Here is a 23,036-nt window from a genome sequence, read left to right on the forward strand (position 1 = left end):
AAATTGTCTTTTTATCGTTCATTAAAAGGTGAACTGCTAATTTAAACTTGTCTTTCATGGCATTTGAAGTGTTGTAAAACAGTCTTCTCATCATGTTGCAAAATAACTTCAAATATCTATGAAATGTCTTAAATTTCAAATTGTAGAAAGCGTGTAAATAATGAATGAGCAATTATAGTAGACGATGCAAGTATGAGTGCAACATTTTAGTTGGAGAAACTGTAATACCTTCCCCTCACCATGTTATCAATCTTAGTTGGGTTGCTTCTGGAAAATATGGAGGGCATATTTGTCATAGAGGGAGTGCAACAGGAATCCACCATATTAATCCCTCATATAAATGGATTGTTCTAAGAGGAGAGATTGAGAAAGCTGGGTATATACTCATTACAGTTTTGAAGAATGAGAGATGATCTCAATGAAACTTAAAAAATTCTTGTAGGGCATTCCAGGGCTGATATAGATAGGTTGTCCCCTTTGGCTTGTGAATCTAGTACCAAGTGACCCAATCTCAGGACAAGGGGCAGGTAATTTAAGCTTGAGATGAAGAATTTCTTCACTTAGGGTGGTAAGTCTTATGAATTCCAGAGGTCTGTGAGATTAAATCATTGAGCAGATTCAAGGCAGGAATTAGTAGATTTCTAGTAACAAATGATCTTAAGGGCTACAGACCTAAATAGGAAAATAGCATTAAGGAGATTGAGCTCTGATTTAAACGCTTTACATCTCACTCTATTCATTTGAGTGAAGTGTGCATATCAAGAAAAAATTTAAGTTTTTTTCCCAGTTACCCAAGCCACTTTTTTGTTGACGCAAATTCATTAAAGTTTGTCTTGGTACAGATATTGATGGAAGATGAACAGAAAAACTGCTAAATTGGTGTCTTGTGTAATCAATATTGAAATATTGATTTCTTTTAGTCCACATTGCACACTTCAGGAAGTTGTCAGGTAGGCTGACCTCTCCTGCTCCATTTTGTTAATCCCAGTCCTTGATCTCTTTTATTTATGGATAGTTTACTGATAGAAAACAACTGCGGCCTCACAATAGCAGCTTTTTCTACTGCCAATATATTTATGAATTGGGGGATGTAGATGTTACCCATTCATAATTGTCCTGGCACTGAGCAGCTTGTTTGACCATTTCAGAGTCGTTGAGAGTCGGCTGCATCACTCTGGGTCTGGAGTCACATGTAGGCCAGACCAATTAAGATTTAGACTTCTTTCACTAAATGACATTAGTGAACCTGATGTGTTCTTATGATAACTGCTAGTGGTTACACAGAAAATTAAGTGACCACTTCAAATTTCACCATTTACCATGGTGCAATTTTAAACTTTGTCCTTGGAACATTAGTGTGGGGTTCTGGAATTCTATTCCATTAGTCAATGCTACTACATGGTGCGGCACGGTGGCACAGTGGTTAGCACTGCTGCCTCACATTGCCAGAGACCCGGGTTCAATTCCCACCTCGGGCAACTGTCTATGTGGAGTTTGCACATTCTCCCCGTGTCTGAGTGGGTTTCCTCCCACAGTCGCCATGCTAAATTGCTCGTAGAGTTAGGTGAAGGGGTAAATGTAGGGGAATGGGTCTGGGTGGGTTGCTCTTCGGAGGGTCGGTGTGGATTTGTTGGGCTGAAGGTCCAGTTTCCACACTAAGTAATCTACACCACCACCTCACTTTAATATTAGAACTGCTCTAGAACTAATTTGCAAAGCTCTTAACATTTATTTGGCATATAATTTATCTTCAAATAATATCAATGATCTAAAGGCAATCAGTTTTGCTTTACAACATTCTCAAATTTTGGATGATTGAAACTGATATGACAGGGAAAGACTTAATAAAAATGGGCACTTGCCCACAAACCATATTTACATAAATGTTTGGTATTAATTACTTGCATACTATGTTTATTTATGTTTTTAATATTTTCTATGAAGTTTTAAAGGATAGCGTTTACAAATATTGATTCAGTGTCTTGTCTGAAATTTGTTTGTGTACCGTTATTTGTTTCACAATAACTTCCTACTCTTAAAATGTGAGAACAGTTATAATGTGAAGCTAAGCAAAGTGAAAACAATTAAAACAAACCAGGCGTTACTAAAAGAGCCATCTTATTCTAACCATAATGGATAAACAAGGTGGAGAATAAACTTGTGTCACTTGACTTTGTTCTTGATTGCCATGCCAGTCAAAATGCAATGGTACCTGAAACAAACTCATGATGGTTGGACTTTTTTTCCCCTAGATGTAGAAGTGTCTGTTAACTACTTTGCTTAGGGTAGCATGACAGAGTACTTTGATCATGGTGGAGGTGAACTTAAAGCCCACATTTTAGTTCTCTGTTGTACACTGTAAGCTATCACAGCCCCCAGGGGAGCTGATGCTTCATTGTTTTAGTTTTGTTGAAGAATGCATTGTGGAGAATTATATGTCTTGTGGATAAGATTACAGTATGAATTAAAGAACAATCAAATCTTCTGAACTTTAGTGAAAGCAGCAGCAGTCTGTCTAATCTTTCTGCATAAGGTAACCTGTTCATTCCAACTATCAGTACAGTAAACCTCCTCTGAACTGCCTGCAATGTATTTTCATCTTTCCTTAAGTAAGCCAAAACAGTCAGTGCGAATTGGCTGTAACGTGATTGAATTGTGGACATTGTTTGGATAATGCAAGCTTTCTACTAAACGGACATAGCAATTTTCTATTCACGATCTTCTGCAGCGCAATTTTCTACAAGGTTGCAGAGGAACACAGCTGTTGTATTTTCACACAACCACCTGTATAAGAGATGTGGTCTCACTAATGCCCTTTACAAGTGAAGCATAACATCCTTACTTTTGTGTTTAGTCAATCTTGACATTCAAGCTAGCATCTCATTAACCTTTCTGATTATGTGCTGCACCTATATACTAAGTTTTGTACCAGCAAAATCTAGATCTTTGTACATCAGAGTTCTGCAGTTGTTCTCATTTCGAGTAATACTGTGCTGTTATTTTTCCTGACTATGAACACCTTCGCATTTTCCCACCTTATATTCTAACCGCTAAATATTTGCGCAGTCACTTAACTGATTTACACTAGTCTATGCAGATGACATGAGGATGCAATGTGTTATACAACTTTTTTTTGTTATCTACAAATTTAGCCACCATACCTTGAATGCCCTCAACTAAGTCATTGGCATAAATTGCAAAATGTTGATGGCCCAAAGTGGACTCCTATGGGGCCCCATTTGTCACATGTCAATCTGAAATTAACCTTTTCTGCATACTGTTTTCTTCTATCCAGAAAGTCACCTATCCATGCTATTATGTTACCTCTATACAGGCACCGGGGTTGCAAACAAATTCTTATTTTGAGTCCATTCACAAGTCAATTTATGTGCAAATTGGAATACAGTGCAGGACAATATAAAATAGCTGTTTGCAGGTGAAGGAAAAGTTTGTACGTTGGATCCTTAAAATTACTCCCCTGTAAAGGATCATATTCTTAAGTTCAAGCATTTGTATATTGCATGTTTATAAATCGGGAGCCCCTGTACAATTAACTACTTTGACCAATAACCTTTTATGTGGAATATTGTCAAGTGCTTTCTGAAAATCAATGGGCTCCCCCTTCATCTGCAGCACCTGTTATTTTTTGAAAGGATAAATTTTTTGCAAAATGCTTTTCTTTTCACAAATAGGGGACTCCTCCAGATTACTTTCAGTTTTTCAAGTGCCCAGTCATAATCTACTTAAGGATCAGTTCTATCAGCTTCCTTGTGACACTTGTCAAGTCAATTGGCCTATTATTTCCTAATTTTAAACCCTCTTCCTTCTTAAATAGAGAGATTATATTTGCTATGCTCCTATCTAATGGGACCTTTGTAGAATTAAGCAAATTTTCGAAAATTAACACCATACCTACTGCTTCATTCACTACATCTTTCAAGGCCCTAGATTAAAATTAGTTAGTACCTGGAGACTTAATCCATATCTCTGCCAATTTGCTTCGTGTAATTTCTTTAGTAATAATTTCACCAAGATCCGTTTTCCCACCTCCTGATTTGCAGGTATTACTGAATTTTTTTTATCTTGTATCATGAAAACTGGAGCATAGTATTTGCGAATTACATGTGCCATTTGTTTATCATACATTAACTCACTAATCTCACCCTCTAGAGGACAGACACTCACTTTGCTTTTTATCCTTCTTAAATACCTACAGAATCTGTTGCTATCTAGTTTGCCTCTCCTTCTGTTTGAATTTATTTCTGATTAATCTCTTACTCATTCTCTGCCATTCTTTGTATTTTGACTGGTCATCTTACCTGTCATTTACCTTTGTGTAACTCTACAATTTTCTTTTGGGTTTGATGTAGATGCCTCAGTTAACCACCGATAGTCCTTTCCTTGCAAGGTTTTTTCATTGAAAGAGTGTACTAATTCTGAGTTTTCTAAAGTATCCTTCTAAGTGTCTGCCACTGCTCTTCATTTATCTATCTCTTAGCCTAATACCCTAGTTCACTTCAGTTAGCTCAGCTTTCATGCCCACCTAGTTGCCCTTTAAATTTTAAAATACTAGACTTTGACTCAGGCTTCAGTCTTTAAAACAGGATATAAAATTCAATTATATTATGATCACTGCTACATGAAAATTCTCTTAATCCAAGGTCAGAACGCCTAATACCAAAAGTAGTGTAGCCTACTGTTTGGCTAATTCCAGAATGATCTGCTCTCGGAAACTATCTCAAAACCATTCTACGAATTTTTCATCTATAGCCTGTCTAACTTTTCCAGTTGAAAGTGCTCTTAAAATAAGCACTCAATATTATTTCTTGTATGATTTATCCTACATTATGTTTATAATTTGAGCACCTATGGATCACTCGCACATGTGATTACTTTTTCCTACTCCCTAATCTCCACCCAAAGTGATGGTACATCCCTGATCTCCTGAACCAAGGCCATCTCTAATAATTGCACAAATTAATTGCATCTTTTAATTGAGTTACACCTCTCTCTGCCTTTATCTAACTTTCTATGCTTTGAATGAGGCACAGCCCATCAGTATTCAGAACCTCGTCCTAGTCATTCTGCAGCCATGTCTCTGTGATTTCAGTCAGGTTGTCTTTATTCAGTGTGCCATCATAGACTCATACTACGTGGAAACAGGCCCTTAAGTTCAACTAGTCCATGCCAACCACGTTCCAAACCAAACTAATACTGCCTGCCTATGTTTGGCCCATATCCCTCCAAGGAGGAAGTGAGGACTGCAGATGGTGGAGATTGGAGTGGAGAGTGCGATGTTGGAAAGACACAGCGAATCAGGCAGCACCCGAGTGGCAGGAGAGGCGATGTTTCAGGCATAAGCCTGTTCCTGATTCTCCTGCTCCTCAGATACTGCTTCACCTGCTGTGTCTTCCCAGCACTACATTCTCGACCCCCATATCCTTCCAAACCTTCCTTACTCATGTCTTTATCCAAAGATCTTTCAAATGTTGTCACTGGACCTTCCTCTGGCAGTTCATTCTACGCACCACTTGTTTAAAAAAAAGTCGTTCATGTCCTTTTTAAATCTTTCTCCTCTCACTTGAAAACTATGCCCCCAAGTTTTGAACTCCTCCAACTTAGGGAAAATACCTTTGCGATTCATATTATCTATGCCCCTCATGATTTTTAAAATCTCTTTAAGGTCACCCCTCAACCTCCTACACTCTCCAGTGAAAAAGGTCCCAGTCTATCCACGCTATCCCTCCAATCCCAGCAACATCCTGGTAAATCTTTACTGATATCCTCCCTATAACAGGGAGACCAGAACTACACATGTGAATCCAGAAGAGGCCTCATCAATGTCCTTTACAACCTCAACATGAGATCCCAACTCCTATACTGAAAGGTCTGAGCAATGAAGGCAAGCATGCTAAACGCTGCCTTAATCTCCGTGCCTATCTGTGACGCAAATTTCAAAGAATATGTACCTGAACCTCTAGGCTTCTCTGTTCTGCAACACTACCCATTACTTGTATAAGTCCTGCCCTTATACTTCACATTGATCCAAATTAAACTCCATCCACCATTCCTCAGTCCATTGATCCAATTGATCAAGATCTCTTTGTAATCCTAGATCACCATCTTCACTGACACTATGCCACTAATTTAGGCTGAAAATGTGTTGCTGGTTAAAGCACAGCAGGTTAGGCAGCATCTAAGGAATAGGGAATTCGACGTTTCGAGCATAAGCCCTTCATCAGGAATGAGAGAGAGTAGCCAAGCAGGCTAAGGTAAAAGGTAGGGAGGAGGGACTTGGGGGAGGGGCGATGGAGGTGGGATAGGTGGAAGGAGGTCAAGGTGAGGGTGATTAGATTAGATTACTTACAGTGTGGAAACAGGCCCTTCGGCCCAACAAGTCCACACCGACCCGCCGAAGCGCAATCCACCCATACCCCTACATTTACCCCTTACCTAACACTACGGGCAATTTAGCATGGCCAATTCACCTGACCCGCACATCTTTGGACTGTGGGAGGAAACCGGAGCACCCGGAGGAAACCCACGCAGACACGGGGAGAACGTGCAAACTCCACACAGTCAGTCGCCTGAGTCGGGAATTGAACCCGGGTCGCTGGTGCTGTGAGGCAGCAGTGCTAACCACTGTGCCGCCTATCACCCTCACCTTGATCTCCTTCCACCTATCCCACCTCCATCGCCCCTCCCCCAAGTCCCTCCTCCCTACCTTTTATCTTAGCCTGCTTGGCTACTCTCTCTCATTCCTGATGAAGGGCTTATGCTCGAAACGTCGAATTCCCTATTCCTGAGATGCTGCCTAACCTGCTGTGCTTTAACCAGCAACACATTTTCAGCTGTGATCTCCAGCATCTGCAGACCTCATTTTTTGCCACTAATTTAGGTGTCATCCACAAACTAGTTAATCATGCCCTGAATGATCTCATCCAATTCATTTATGTATATGACAAACAAAAGTTGACCCTACATCAATCCCTGTGAAACACTGCTGGTCACTCCAGTCCAAAAAACAGCCCTCCACCCCTACCCTTTCTGTCCTACCATAAAGTCAATTTCGTATCCAGTTGGCAAGCTCACCCTGAATGCCATGTGATCTAATTTTTGCTAATTAGTCTACCATGCAGAATTTTTTTTTAAAAGGCTTTACTAGTGTCCAAGTAAACAACATCTGCTGTTCTGCCCTCAACAATGTTTTTGGTTATTTCCTCAAAAACTCAAAAATCACATTTGTGCGACACTATTTCTCTTACACAAAACCATGCTAACTATCCCAAACCATTCCTTGCCTCTCCAGATCAGTGGAAATCCTGTCTTTTATCGTCAAAGATTTATCTACCACCGATGTCACAGGCACACAGGTCGACAATTCCCAGGTTGTTTCTTACAGCATTCCTTATATTAAAGGCACCTTCTAGTCCTCTGGCACCTCACCCATGGTTATAGATATAAATATTTCTTCTAGGGGCCCTGCAATTTCCTCAACTTCCCACAATGTCCTGGGATCCACTTGATCAGGTCCCAGAGATTTATCCACCTTGATTTATTAAGTTATTCTTCTTTGTCGTATCTAGTCCTTACTACTAAATTTTTTTCTCTCTTGTTGCCATTCTCTGACTATATTTTCCACGTTAGTATTTTGCTTTCCTACTTTGACTATCCCTTGATTGATTACAGTTATCTAAGCTTGATCCCTCCCTGTTCCATTTTGTTTTACTAATTAAATCCCTTTCTCCATCAGATCGGTGAAGCTGTCAAGAACACTGTTCCCAACATGGGTTTGAAGTAGCCTGTCCTAATAGTACAATCCTTCTCAAGTACTGCTGCTGGTTCCCCACAGACTGGGCCCTCCTTCTCCCATACCAATTTTTGAGATCAGCGTTCATTGCTCTAATTTTTATCATTCTATACCAATTTTCCACATGGCTCATGTACTACCTTTTTAAGTTCTGCTTTCAAATTTTGCATCTGGTACTTATGCTGCACACAGCTGGGAGAAGAATGAGCAGATGGTGGTCAGGGTGGGAGACGAAGAAGTCTGAGTAGATAAGAGGAGAAGAACCCCAGAGAGAGGGATTGTTTAACGTAAGCCAGGGATGAAGAGAAGCTAGATAGGTAGTAATGGGGACTGAGTACAGACAGTCCCTCAGTTCCACATGGGTTCCATTCTTGAGACCATTCGCAAGTCGAACACAAAGCAGGACAATGTAAAAGCTGTTCATAAGTATGAGGAAATGTTCATATATCACACAATTAAAATTAGTATTCATACAACTCTTCAGCTATGTGTAAGCGCTGGGTACGCTCTTTACTTTCTAAGATCATGTCCACAGGGTCTAACTTTCAAAAGTAAACACAAAATAAAATGAAAACTTAATCTCACTGGATGTGGTTTCTACTTGCAGACGTCAGACGCTGTGTATGAATATATGATATCTAGCAAAATTTAGAACATAATGATAAATGTAATCCTAGATTTAGACAGCACTGTCTGAAGAACTTTGTGCTAAGAATTACACTAGCAACCAATATAAGGTTATCAGACTGACTAGCAAAATGACTATCTCACATTTGAACATTTTTCTGGTGGTTTGGTGAAGCGACATATAATCAAGTACCAGAATATTCTCTGCAAACAGAATGTGTCCAACGTTGAATTTTATTTAGAGTTAAACTCATGAGGGAACACTAGTACATGTTTTCTCATTTTCTCATGCAGTACAAATTGTTGTTCCCTTTGAAATTTGGCATTCTTGTGCATTAGTTAAGATACAAGACAAAAGTCTTTAGCAGGATGTATGGGCAGCACGGGTGTATCAGTGATTAGCACTGTTGTCTCTCCATGCCAGGGACCTGGATTCTATTCCAGCATCAGGCAACTGTCTGGATGGAGTCCGTGTAGGTTTTCTCCAGGTGCTCCAGTTTCCTCCTACAGTTCAAAGATGTACAGGTTAGGTGAATTAGCCATGAGAAATGCGGGGCTATGAGGATAGTGTGGGTCTGGGTGGGACGCTCTTTGGAAAGTCGGTGTGGACTTGATGGGCCGAATGGCCTGCTTCCACACGGTGTAGTGATTCTATGATTGTCTTTTTGTTTTCAGCTGTGTCCTCACTCTGTGATGTCAAGCAACTAAATGGTATGAGTATCTTCATTTGTTAATCTTTTTTATTTTCAGATTACGTGAACAAGAGAGGAAGGAGGCAGAAGAAGCTGTGCAAAAAGAAATTGAAGAATGGGAGAAGAGTCTACGAGCCTTGGCTGAACCAACTCGAATGGAGACACTTTGGGAGATCCCTGCAATTGGTCATTTTCTGTGTCTGGCTCAGCAGATCCTGAATTTGCCTGAAGTTGTTTATTTTGATCTCGAGCGATGCCTTCTAATGCCCCAATGTAGTGGTTTTCTGGCTAAAATAATGACCTCTTTATTGAGCCCTCACCATCACCGAGCCACTTTACACCGGAAGCCACCATTTCCCTATAAAATTTGGGAAGCAGCACTGAAACGAAGAGTTCTCCATTGGTATGTAGTGGTCAGTCAAGCAGAAAATCACAACCTGCATGCTGAGAAATTGGGACTATGTCCACAGTTTTTCTGCGTTCTGGGGGAAACTAGCCCTTTGGAAGCCAAAGCTTTTCACCAGTTAACATTTTACAAACGAGTTTGGTTACTTAAAGGCTTATGTGATTATGTCTATGAAACCCAGAAAGAGGTTCAAGATGCTGTTTTGGGGCAACCCATCCATGAATGCAGAGAAGTGATATTGGGATATGATTCTCATGAGAATGCCTATGTCCATTTCCCACAGTTCTGTGGTGCAGATTTGAGGATTTATAAACAGTCTCCTCTTCCACCTCCTGAATTCCCTATTCCACCTATCAAAATCTGTAGGATCTCACAGCAGAGATCAGAAGAGACAAAAAGTGAACTTTTTTCTGAAAGCCATGAGAAACCAAAAAGTAAAAGAAAGGAAACTACTACCAAAACGATAACTGATTCTAAAAAGTCCAATGAAGGACTTGACTCTAGCGACCTGGAGGATTTTTATTTAAGGATGGAATCTGGATCAGAATTTCCTTCTCAAGAAGGTGAAGAAGAAATAAAATTAAACTGTGAATGTAAAAACCATAGAACGTCAGCAGTGAAAAAAGAAAATATTGGTTCTTGTAAAGAAAATTTAGTGAAGCCTGCTAGCCCTGGAGAGGTTGTAGGGTATGGGGAGCCTCTTAGTCCAGGAGAAATTAGAATAACTGAAAATGGTGAATTTTGTACAGATGACCCTGAGCTAAGAAAGGGTGTGAGACCATTGACTGAGAAGGCAATCAAAAGCTGCAAAACACTTATTAATGGAAGCCATACTGAAAATTTGGATGTAAGCTGTCTAGTTGGTAAAATAAATAATATTTCTGCAAAACATTTCTTGGAAAAAATTGAGGAGCTTGAGATAGTTAAGCTTCATGTCAAGAAAAAGAAGAAGAAGAAAAAGAAACTGAAAGATGCTGTGAATAAGATTTCACAGTTGAGGCCAGATATAGTTTGCCAAAATCTAATGAAGATTCAGAAACCAGGAATCCAGAAGAAATCCCTATTGCTAAAAAAGAAAACAAAACACAAAAAGCACAAATCTGGTTAGTGGCGTCTGGTTTTCTATTTTGTAGATAATTGAAAAGATAAGTGACGCTAGAAAGAAACTAGTAAGCAGGGTTCATTGCTAACAACTGTTTGTTTCATTCAAGAATGAGAATAAACATGAGGCATCTTAAACGTTTTTATTTAGAGATCTACCACAGTGAATAGCTGAAAGTGCATCATATAACTGTTTTCATTTTATAGCAAGTAACATTTTCAGCCAGTGGTTATATGTTTTTGGAATACTGCACATGTTAAATATGTGTACAAATATTGTAAGTTTAAAAGTGACTGACTTACTTTGAAGCACGAAGAGGTTTGATAGAAACCATTGCACTTTGAGTTTATTGTAAACAATTTTCAAAGCTGTTATGGAGATTTTTGTTTGTGGTCAGGATTGGTAGCTACTTTTATTCCTAGAAAGTAGCGTCTGGTTGGTTGTGTTAAAGAACAGTGCAGGCTTTACTTGGGAGTTTTTCAGATAAGGCTTTGCTTACATTATTCTGCTCTCCCAGAATGCGTCAAATTGCATTTTACATGGATTTGGAGATGCATTGAATACTAAATGCATTTGGATAACATCGGTCATAAAAGTTCAAAGTTCAACTGTTTGGAGGAGATGCTAGAGGTTTGCGGACACCAGTGGATTCATTATCCTGCAGAAGTGTCACCTTTCAGATGATAGAAAAGTGACACATTAGAAAAGAAAAACCAGTCACTGAAAAGTTGGAGGAATATTGTGTTTTGTTGAACACAAAGTTGAGCTGTTCAGCCTATCCTTTTCTATCTGAAGAAGAGTCAGATGTAAAACTTGCTCTCTCCACAGATGTTGCCAGGCCTGCTGAGTTTCTCCAGGCACTTTTTTCATGATAGTTCGGAACAAATCAGGGCTGATGTTCAAGTGCAGTGCTGACAATTTACTGCATTGTGAAATCTAATCAATTTCGCAATGGGATTGAATATTGAACCTTGTCATCCAATTAGTGTCCAATCCTACAATATGACTGGAAGAAGAGCTGTTTCACTAACATTCCACCTTAGGTAGCAAAAGGAACAACCACAAAAATTAGGCTACCCTTGCTGCGGGTTGGTTATGAGAGCAGGTTGAGCATAAGTTGACTGTCACCTTGGTGTATATAACAGTAAATACATTTTTTAAAATAATCTGTTCACAGTAAAGCTCCTTGGGGTGCCCTGGGTATCCCTTGGCAGACATTTACAAATGCCTTTTTCTTAATTGGTTAGTTTGAGTTCTATGATTGTTTCTCTGAATTCTTTGCTAGAAAGAGATTTGATGTTAAATATACCCTTTCTTAGTTTTATCTTCTGAAAGTCTGTTAGAATACCCGTTAACCCACTCAGATCTGGAAATGTACTTTGCTTAAAGCATATCATAATTAAGCTGTTTCATCCTGTTCATTATTTTTGTTATATTTTGGGTCTGCTCCACTTTGTTTCTTGATTTTGTTTTCAATTACTAATGGAGTTCAAACTTCCTATGCCCTCACATCACCTTACTAATAGTGTCGCCTTATTAGTTTTGATAGTTTCCAAACTAATTATTATACATTTATCTACAATTATTGTATAACTTAGTCAGTTTGGCTGTACTCCTCTTCACAATTCACAAAACTGTTAGAGCACTGGGCCTGTCGAGTCTCTTCCAGCACTCTGCTTGAGTAATTTAACAAGGGTTGCTGTGTGACCTCCTGCCCTTTCTTCCTTTTGCAGGTAACAGGCCAGTTCCACTTATTGAATGCCATGATTAAACTCGACTCATCCACATACTTGAGCAATGCATTCCAGATACCACTTGCATGAGTTATTCCTCATGCTGACATTAATGCAACAGTCACTACCTTAAATCTATAACCTTTTGATGATAATCCTTCTACAACATCCCTTTCCACTTTCCATATCCCTCATGATTTTTGGATACTCCATAAAATCTCCTCCTTTCTCCAAGGAAGACAACTTCCAATCTATCTACGTAAGTTGAGTTTCTCATTCCTGGGACCATTTTCATGAATATCCTCTATCCTCTGTCACATGACTTCACATCTTTTCTGTAGTAACAATATTTCATTTGAGGTTGAGCCAGTATTATATGCGGATTTAACACAGCTTTTTTTTTTAATGACCTGTGCACCTATTACTAAAGCCGAGGGTGTTGTATGGTTTGTAAACTGCGCTTTCAAACTGTCCTGCCACCTTCATGGTTTACACCTCACTTGGCTCCTCTGCATCTGTACTGCTGATTTTTAGAATTCTGTCCTTCAGTTCACATTCTTTGCAGTTTCACAGCCGCAGGTTTTGAATTTCTTCACCGTACACAAAAGGCTAGGTGAGGAGTCCTAACACTGACCCCTGAGGGACTCCTACAAACTTTCCCCAGTCCAAATATGATCTGTCAACCACCATTTCCTGTCACATAGCCAATTTCCTATCACTGTGGCTACTTCCCTTTATTCCATGAGCCACATGGTAAAGCTCTGGTTACATTTTAGAAAAATGTCAAACAGCGAAATTGTGATTGATAAACATACTTTACAGTGGGAATCAATTAGACAGGGTTCAGACATCTGTCTGGAGAACTATCTCCCTATTGTCATGCAGTGTGTTGTCTTTCCACTAGATGTCATAGGAAAACCATGTACTGTATTAACTTGATCTTGACAATTTTGTTTCTTGGATTTTCCAAATATACACAAGGACTAGGTCAAAGCAAAGTGAAGTCTTTAACTGGAGCTCTCCCTTATCATTATGATAGACTAGCAAAGTGTTTGCCTGGAATATTTATTGTTACCAGATCACCAGTTGTTTTGAACATTGGAAACTTTTAATTGAATGTAAACTGGAGAGGTGCAGAAAAGATTGACATAGATGTTAATGAGACTGGAGGATTTGAGAGGTTGGGACTTTTTCTCTGGAGTGTCAGAGGTTGAGGGGTGACCTTGTAGATATTTATAAAATCATGAGAAGCATAAATAAGGTGAATAGCCAAGGTCTTTTTCCCCAGGGTAGGGGTGTCCAAAGCTAGAGGGCATTGTTTAAGATGAGAGGGATGAGTTTTAAAAGGGACAACACTTCCATTCAGAGGATGATGTATGTATGGAATGAGCTGCCAGAGGAAGTGGTGGAGGCTGGTACAATTACAATATTTAAATAGTATCTGGATGGGTACATGGAGTGGACAGATTTAGAGGAATATGGGCCAAACGCAGACAACGGGGACTATTTCAATTTGGGAAACCTGGTCAGCATGGATGAGTTGGACCGAAGGGTCTGTTTTTGTGCTGTATGACTCTGTAATTGAGCTACAAAGAGAGGCTAGTTTTGGCTCAATAAAATAAGCGTGTAAAAAAACTTATACTAAGTACCAATGTGGTTAGCCTGAAGTGATTATAAATAAACTGCTGGAAACATATCCCCCAAGGAGCTAAGTTATTAGCCACTGGATAAAGTCAAAAATCCCAGGACACCAGGTTATCGTCCAACAGTTTTATTTAAAGCTTTTGGAGCCCCGCTTCTCCTTCAGGCAGCTAGTGAGTGAGAATACATTGGACACAGAATTTATAAGTAAAAGACCAAAGGGTTTTACAACTTGTGTGAATGTATTCAGCAAATCTAAATGGCTATTAAGTCTTTAATCAGTTAGAATGTAGAAGCAGGTTTCTATTGATTAATTTGTAAATCCCAGAATTTCTTTGAAGTCACTGCCCCAAAACAACTTGAGGTTTTATCAGTATAATGAGATATTCTGTTTTGTTCAAAAAGCACACAATCTGTAGACAGTCAGTCAATATGGCAGTTTATAAATTCCTACTTTGGAAATAAAACCCGACTGACTCCAGGTTGAGATGCAAACAGACTTCACACCTAAAATGCATGGTCTGACCTGAAATGTCACCTTTATTCTGATAAAGCGTCAAGTTATTTTCTGGCAGTCACTTGAAAGAAAATCTGGGATTTATGTGGTAATCAATCGAAACCTGCATCTTCATTCTAACTGATTAACAACTTAATAGCCATCTAGGTTTGTTCAATATATTCACATAAGTTGTCTGACCCTTTGAAATTTTACTTTTAAATGCTGTGTCCGATGTGTTCTTTCTCACTATCTGCCTGACGAAAGAGCGTGGCTTCGAAAGCTTGTAGTTTCAAATAAACCTGTTGGACTATAACCCAGTGTCGTGTGATTTTTGACTGTTTACCCCAGTCCAACACCGGCACCTCTACATCATTTAACCACTGGGTTAACCAGTATTGTTGAATAAATGACAGCATCCAAATCTGTTGGATATACATGCAAATTTAATTGTATGTGGCATTGTGGAGATAGCTTAACAGTGAGAAGAGAACAGTGGGATTTATTAAGGTGATAATGCAATTGAAGAAGAGTTAAGGAATAGGATGTATTTGAACTTGGAAAAAAGGAATCTAAGTATAAATATTCATGAGCATCTACCAGACTGCAATGTTATAATAGCTATAATTATCTCTGATGGAATCCAAACAAAGCAAATCATATTCTGGAGTTCAGGTTAGAATGTATGCTTAAGTTAGATTCTCTAGTTGGGATTTGAAAATGGGTGAAGATCCTGAAATTGTTGCAATGGAGATATAATTCACAAGGTTGCTTTGTTAAATGTAGGTGTTGTCCAGCAGAAGCCACTAGCAGTAGAATTCCAAAGTAGGTAAAGTTTATGGAAGTATGGTGTTTAGGTCAAGGAGGAGAAAATTGGGAGAATAAGGCCTCAAGCTCAAAAGCATAAATGAGTGTGTGCATTATTGTGATGAGATGAGGTTAAGTTAGCTGTGGAGGAAAATATTTAATCGTGGTGAAATTGTGCTGACTTGTTTAATGTCTGTTACATTAGTGGGGTTGGCCTACCAGAATCACTAAATCAAACATATCACAATGCCATTATTGATGCATTTTTATGATAAAGTTGAAAACAGATTTTCTTACCTCCATGCTAATGTCAGTGAATTTGTAGTTTGTTCCATATTAAACAACGATTGGGTACTTTATATTTGGGAGTTGATTATGCAATGTTGAAAAAAAAATGTTATGGTACAATGAAACCTTTAAACCCAAGAGACTTGTTCAAGAGGTCCTTTTATTTGAAAATGTCCATGATTTTGAAAAACTAATTGCTGAGCAGTAAAACAGAGGAAGCAAATATTTCCAAATTGGTTGTATTTCATACTGTATTTCATTTTGTCATCCTTGCTTGTTATTTTGACTAATTCTGATGCTGAAGGTCCCTAAAATGTGGATTCTGGAGCCCTTCCAGCAGGGGGAGATCTCATTTAATTTTGAGTTCCAGTTCATTGCCATCCCAAGGTCTTTTTCAATCATTTGCTATCTTGGAGACCTTCTACGTATTTGTTATCTCAACACTGTATTTTTATTGTTTAAAAATGTGAATGTTTGGGGAACAATGGGTGAGCAGGTATTCAAGACCTTTTGCATGGCGAGGCTTTCTCAGGAAAGAGAAAGTTATAAATGACATTTATAATGACTTTGCTCCAAACTATTTTTGTTGCACTTCATATGCCTTTTAGAATTCCATGTGTACCACATCAATAGCATTCTCCAAATCTGCTATCTTGGTTGACTCTGATGCTCAAGAATTATGGCCAGTGTCTTTTCAATAACCATTCAATTTCGATCAAGGAAATGCTATCTTGATTTTGGAATCTGCTCTTTTAGCTACCTGCACAAGATAAGTTGTTTAATGACAAGAATACTGAGATGATCCCAGCCAAATTGAAGGTATGAAAGCCCTCCAAACCTCTGCATGGGAGCCCTTGTCTCTGAGGACTGCAGTTGCTAATGCTTCAAGTGATTGGGGGTGGAGTAGAAGTCAACCTGATCTTTATCTGATGTGTTAGTGATATAGATTGTCAATTCATTTATTTATTAGTCTTGGAGATTTGGCCACTTGCTGTTGTGGCCACATTTAATTCATGTTGGACAGTTTAGAAAAGGTTATTGTATTCAATGAACCAAGTCTAAGAAGTTGAGAATCTTTATTTATGATTGCATTCAAATGGCTCTTGATAAGAGCAGGCAAAGAGGAGGGTCAGGACTGAAAAAGAAGAAACCATTCTTTTCACCTCTTTGCTCTAAACCTCCAGTCAAGATTCCTGCACCCCTGCTCAATTTCAGCTGAGAGAATTCCCATCCCATGAGTGGTGTTCCTCGCTTTTGTGGAATGCTATCTATTTACTCCTCCATAACAGCAAAGTGATCCCTCTACTTCAGTGACAGAGCTTTGCAACCATTCAGTTTGAGATGATGGGTTTTCTCTGCTATGCATGCTTGGTAAGAAAATCTCCATTTTCACCTATTTCTTTTTACTATTGCATGTGTCCACTGTCTTAAGTTGCAGACTACTTGGTATGTTGAAGACTGTCCGTAGTTTGCAATGACTGTCACTGCATCTTTTTGAAAGCAGGATGTTTCCTTATGCTGACTGTAATTGCAATTTTGGCACCACTGAATTTGGATTCATACCAAAACGTTGTAGGGTTGGAAGGTTACACTGCAGTATGAGAATTTCCACACTGGAAGTATTTTAATTTGAAATCACCAAAACAATTGGACCTCTGAGTTTAAATGGCATGTCTGTAACTTTAAACATTAAATGGCAAGATTTATCCATTCTTAAGTGGAGATAGTCATTTGTTTTGATTAGTTCCAGCAGATGGAGTTATATTTGTACCTATAATATTGGTTTTTAAAAAAATGGACTTTTCCTTTCTTCAGGTTCAATATTGAATGCCAGTGCTACGAGCTAGTGAGGGTAGGAATAGGAGGATAGAGCAGATGAGTGCTTTTCTGAAGAGCTGGTGAATGGGAGAAGGATTCATATTTTTGGATGATTAGAATCTGTTCTGGGGTAGAAGTGACATGTACAAGAAGGACGATTGCACCTGAATTGAAAGGGGGCTAATATACTGGGAGGGAGATTTCCTTGAGCTGCTCCGGAGGATTTAAACTATGGGGGGAATTGGGGGTGGGGGAGGAAGGGAGGTGGGAGTGTTAGGACCCAGAGAGACAGTGATGCAAGAGACCAATCTGAGACTGGTGCAATTGAGAAAAGAAATGAATCAAATAGTCAGTGCAGATAGGGACAAAGCAGAGAAAAAGGTAAGACTGATAAACTAACTTGCATTTATTTCAATGCAAGTGCCTAACAGGGAAGGCAGATGAACTCTGGGCACAGTTAGGAACATGGGACTAGGATATCATAGCAATTACAGAAACGTGGCTCAGGCATGGACAGGACTGGCAGCCGAATGTTCCAGGATACATATGCTACAGGAAAGACAGAAAGGGAGGCAAGAGAGGAGGGGAGTGGCATTTTTGATAAAGGATAGCATTATAGCTGTACTGAGGGGAGGATATTCATAGAATCATAGAGATGTACAACATGGAAACAGACTCGTTGGTTCAACTTGTCCATGCCGATCAGATATCCCAACCCAATCTAGTCACAACTGAGGTGAAATACATCCAGGTGTTATTTGGGTGGAACAGAGAAATAAGGGATGATCACCTTATTGGGATTGTATTATAGACCCCCTAATTGTCAGAGAGAAACAAATTTGGAAGGAGATTTCAGTTATGCATAAAATAATAGGGTGGTTATGGTGGGGGATTTTAACTTTCCAAACATAGTTAAAAATCACACAACACCAGGTTATAGTCCAACAGGTTTAATTGGAAGCACAGTAGCTTTCGGAGCGAAGCTCCTTCATCAGGTGATTGTGGAGGGCTCGATCGTAACACAGAATTTATAGCAAAAATTTGCAGTGTGATGTAACTGAAATTATACATTGAAAAATTGATTGTCTGTTAAGCCTTTCATCTGTTAGAATACTGTGATAGTTTCACTACTTCCATGTGTAAATCACAAAACTTTTTTTTTAAAAAGTTGCATTCTCGGGTTAGCTGTTAACAATGGTGATAACTAGACAGTATGTTGAAGGTGTTAGCACCCTGTGTTCTCTGTCTATGACCTGATGTTTAGATTGATTCTAATCTAATAAGTGAGATAACAGTGTTTTACATAAATTCATGCAGTTTTTGAGCTCAGAGCTCTACATGAATGTGTATAATGTAGTGAGTACAGAGTGTCTTAAGTCTGTGAAGGAGTGCATGTGAGTGTGGGAGTGTGTGTGTCTGTAAGGGTATGTGTGCGTGTCTGTGTGCGCATCTGTGTTTACCTGTGTCCGTGTGTGTGTGTGTGTGTGAATGTCAGTGTGTGTGTGTGTAGTGCAATGTGATCACCGGTAATGTGACATGAACCAAAGGTCCCGGTTGAGGCCCTCCCTGTGGGTACCGAACTTAGCTATCAGCCTCTGCTCAGCCACTTTCCTCTGCTGCCTGTCCCGAAGTCCACCTTGGAGGATAGTCACCCGAAGTTCCAAGGCTGAATGTTCTGGACCACTGAAGTGTTCCCCAACTGGGAGGGAGCCCTCCTGTCTGTTGATTGTTGTGCGGTGCCCATTTATCCGTTGTCGTAGCCTTCGTTTGGTTTCCCCAATGTACCATGCCTCCGGGCATTCTTGCCCGCAACGTATAAGATGGACAACGTTAGCTGAGTCAGATGAGTACCTGCCATGTACAAGATGGGAGGTGTTCCCACGCTTAGAAGTGGTATCTATGTCCTGAAAGCATGGTACATTGGGGAAACCAAACGAAGGCTACGACAACGGATAAATGGGTACCGCACAACAATTAACAGACAGGAGGGCTCCCTCCCAGTTGGGGAACACTTCAGTGGTCCAGGACATTCAGCCTCGGAACTTCCTGTGACTATCCTCCAAGGTGGACTTCGGGACAGGAAGCAGAGGAAAGTGGCCGAGCAGAGGCTGATAGCTAAGTTCGGTACCCATAGGGAGGGCCTCAACCAGGACCTTGGGTTCTTGCCACATTACCGGTGATCACATTGCACCACACTCTCAGACATTCCTACACACACACACACACACACACACACACACACACACACACACACACACACACACACACACTCAATCTCTCTCTCTCTCTCTCTCTCTCTCTCACTCACTCACTCACTCACTCACTCACAACTCCCACCTCAGACAGGCACACACAGACCCACATGCACACATATTTTGTGGGGTGAATTTGTACTTGCAGAGTTACATTGCACTTTGCTCAAAAACTGCATACATTCATGTAGAACTCTGTCATCTCACTTTTTAGATTAGAATCAATCTAAACATCAGGTCATAGACAGAGAACACAGGGGGCTAACACCTTCAACATATTGTCAAGCTATCACCATTATTAACAGCTAACCCGAGAATGCAACTTTTAAAAAAAGGTTTTGTGATTTACACATGAAAGTAGTGAAACTATCACAGTATTCTAACAGATGAAAGGCTTATCAGACAATCAATTTCTCAATGTATAATTTCAGTTACATCACATTGCAAATTTTTGCTATAAATTCTGTGTTACGATCGACCCCTCCACAATCACCTGATGAAGGAGCGTCTCTCCGAAAGCTAGTGTGCTTCCAATTAAACCTGTTGGACTATAACCTAGTGTTGTGTGATTTTTAACTTTGTACACCCCAGTTCAACACTGGCATCTCCAAATCCAATTAAACCTGTTGGACTATAACCTGGTGTTGTGATTTTTAACTTTGTACACCCCAGTCTAAAACCGGCATGCCCAAATCATTTCCAAACATACACTGGGGCTGCCATAATGTTAAGGGTTTAGATGAGAATTTTTTTAAATACGTAAAAGAAAATGTTCAGATTCTGTATTTGAATGAACCGACCTGACCTACTCTTGGGAAATAAGGCAGGACAAGTGACTGAGGTGTCAGTGGGAGAGCACTTTGGAGCTAGAGGCCATAATTCTATTAGTTTTAAAATAGTGATGGAAAAGGATAGATCAGATCTAAAAGTTGAATGTCTAAATTGGAGAAATTTTGATTGTATTAGGCAAGAACTTTGAAAAGCTGATTGGGGGCAGATGTTTGCAGGTAAAGGGACAGCTGGAAAATGGGATGCTTTCAGAAATGAGATACCCAGAGTCCAGAGACCATGTATTCCTGTTAGGGTGAAAGGAAAGGTTGGTAGGTGCAAAGAATGCTGGATGACTGAAGAAATTTGAGGATTTGGTTAAGAAAAAGAAGGAAGCATATGTCAGGTATAGACAGGATAGATTGAGTGAATCCTTAGAGTATAAAGAAAGTAGGAGTATACTTAAGAGGGAAATCAGGTGGACAAAAGGCGGACATGAGATAGCTTTGGTAAATAGAGCTACGGAGAATCCAAAGCGTTTTTTACAAATACATTAAGGACAAAAGGGTAACTAGGGAGAGAATAGAGCCTGAAAATGTGCTGCTGGCAAAGCGCAGCTGGTCAGGCAGCATCCAAGGAGCAGGAGAATCGACATTTTGGGCATGAGCCCTTCTTCAGGCTCATGCCCGAAACATTGATTCTCCTGCTGCTTGGATGCTGCCTGACCAGCTGCGCTTTGTCAGCAGCACATTTTCAGCTCTGCTCTCCAGCATCTGCAGTCCTCACTTTCTCCTCAGAGAATAGGGCTCCTCAAAGATCAGCAAAAGTGGCCTTTATCTGGAGCCGCAGCAGATGGGGGTGATACTTAACGAGTATTTTGCATCAGTGGAAAAGGCCATGGAAGGTATAGAATGTAGAGAAATAGACAGTGACATCTTGAAAAATGTCCATATTACAGAGGACGAAGTGCTGGATGTCTTGAAATGCATAAAAGTGGACAATCCCCAGGACCTGAACAGGAGTACTCTAGAAGCCCTGTGGGAAGCTGGGGAAGTAATTGCTGGGCTTCTTGCTGAGATATTTGTATCATCGATAGTCACAGTTGAAGTACCGGAAGACTGGAGGTTGGCTAACGTGGTGCCACTGTTTAAGAAGGGTGGTAAGGACAAGCCAGTGAGCTATAGACTATAGACCAGTGAGCCTGACATTGGTGGTGGACAAGTTGTTGGAGGGAATCTTGAGGGACAGGATATTACATGCATTTGGACAGATTAGGGATAGTCAACATGGCTTTGCGCATGGGAAATCATGTCTCACAAGCTTGATTGAGTTTTTTGAAGAAGGAACAAAGAGGATTGGTGAGGGCAGAATGGTAGACATGATCTATGTGGATTTCACTAAGGCATTCGACAAGATTCCCCATGGGAGACTGATTTAGCAAGGTTAGATCTCATGGAATACAGGGAGAACTAGCCATTTGGATACAGAACTGGCTCAAAGGTAGAAGCCAGAGGGTGGTAGTGAAGGGTTGTTTTTCAGACTGGAGGCCTGTGACCAGTGGAGTGCCGCAAGGATCAGCGCTGGGTCCACTACTTTTTGTCATTTTTATAAATGATTTGGATGTGAGCATAAGCAGTTTAGTTAGTAAGTTTGCCTATGACACCAAAATTGGAGGTGTTGTGGGCGGCAAAGAAGGTTACGTTGAATAACAATGGGATCTTGATCAGATGGGCCAGTGGGCTGAGGTGTGGCAGATGGAGTTTAATTTAAATAAATGCAAGGTGCTGCATTTTGCGAAAGCAAATCTTAGTAGGACTTAGACACTTAATGGTAAGTGTGTTACTGAACAAAGAGACCTTGGAATGCAGATTCATAGCTCTTTTAGAGTCGCAGGTAGATAGGATAGTGAAGATTATGTTTGGTATGCTTTCCTTTATTGGTCAGAGAACAGAATATGGGGGGTGGGAGGTCATGTTGCGGCTGCACAGGACATTGGTTAGGCCACTTTTGGAATATTGCATGCAGTTCTGGTCTCCTTCCTATCAGAAGGATGTTGTAAAACTTGAAAGGATTTAGAAGGATGTTGCCAGGGTTGAAGGATTTAAGCTGTAGGGAGAGTTTGGATAGGCTAGAGCTGTTTTCTCTGGAGCGTCTGAGGCTGAGGGGTGATCTTATAGAGGTTTATAAAATCATGACGGGCATGGATAGGATAAATACAGTCCTTTCTCTGGGGTGGGGGGGTCCAGAACTAGAGGGCATAGGTTTAGGGTGAGAGGAGAAAGATATAAAAGGAACCCTGCTGTACATCCCTATGACTATGACTGAGTGCAAAAGAACAAATTGTCCTTGTCAAAAGTTAATGGACACCATGCTTTCTAAATCACGAACAACTTTTCAAAAAAAAACTTCAAACCCATTGCTGTTATCCTGGAATTGAATTGAACTTGCTTTGAAGTTTGACTTTCAAATCATGTATACAATCCCTGCAGTGCCCCTTGGATCTGCACCAGCCCTCCGAAGAGCATTCCACCCTGACCCAGTTCCCAATCTTGGCATGGTAACCCTGTATTTACCATGGCTAATTCACCCAAGCTGT

At 40.1% G+C, this 23,036-nt stretch overlaps 1 protein-coding gene across 2 annotated transcripts in view; it reads left to right on the forward strand.

The window, feature by feature from the left end:
- LOC132824481 (uncharacterized protein KIAA2026-like) overlaps positions 1 to 23,036 on the forward strand; it is a 97,917-nt gene that overhangs the window by 34,884 nt on the left and 39,997 nt on the right. Inside the window, exon 3 of one of the 2 annotated variants that reach the window (XM_060839057.1) lies at positions 9,188 to 10,638. In XM_060839057.1, the coding sequence (XP_060695040.1) occupies positions 9,188 to 10,638 (1,451 nt within the window). The remainder of the gene's footprint in view (positions 1 to 9,187; positions 10,639 to 23,036) is intronic. The other variant, XM_060839067.1, reaches the window with a different exon arrangement.

This window comes from Hemiscyllium ocellatum, chromosome 2, assembly GCF_020745735.1.
Source record: "Hemiscyllium ocellatum isolate sHemOce1 chromosome 2, sHemOce1.pat.X.cur, whole genome shotgun sequence".
Taxonomy (NCBI): Eukaryota; Metazoa; Chordata; class Chondrichthyes; order Orectolobiformes; family Hemiscylliidae; genus Hemiscyllium; species Hemiscyllium ocellatum.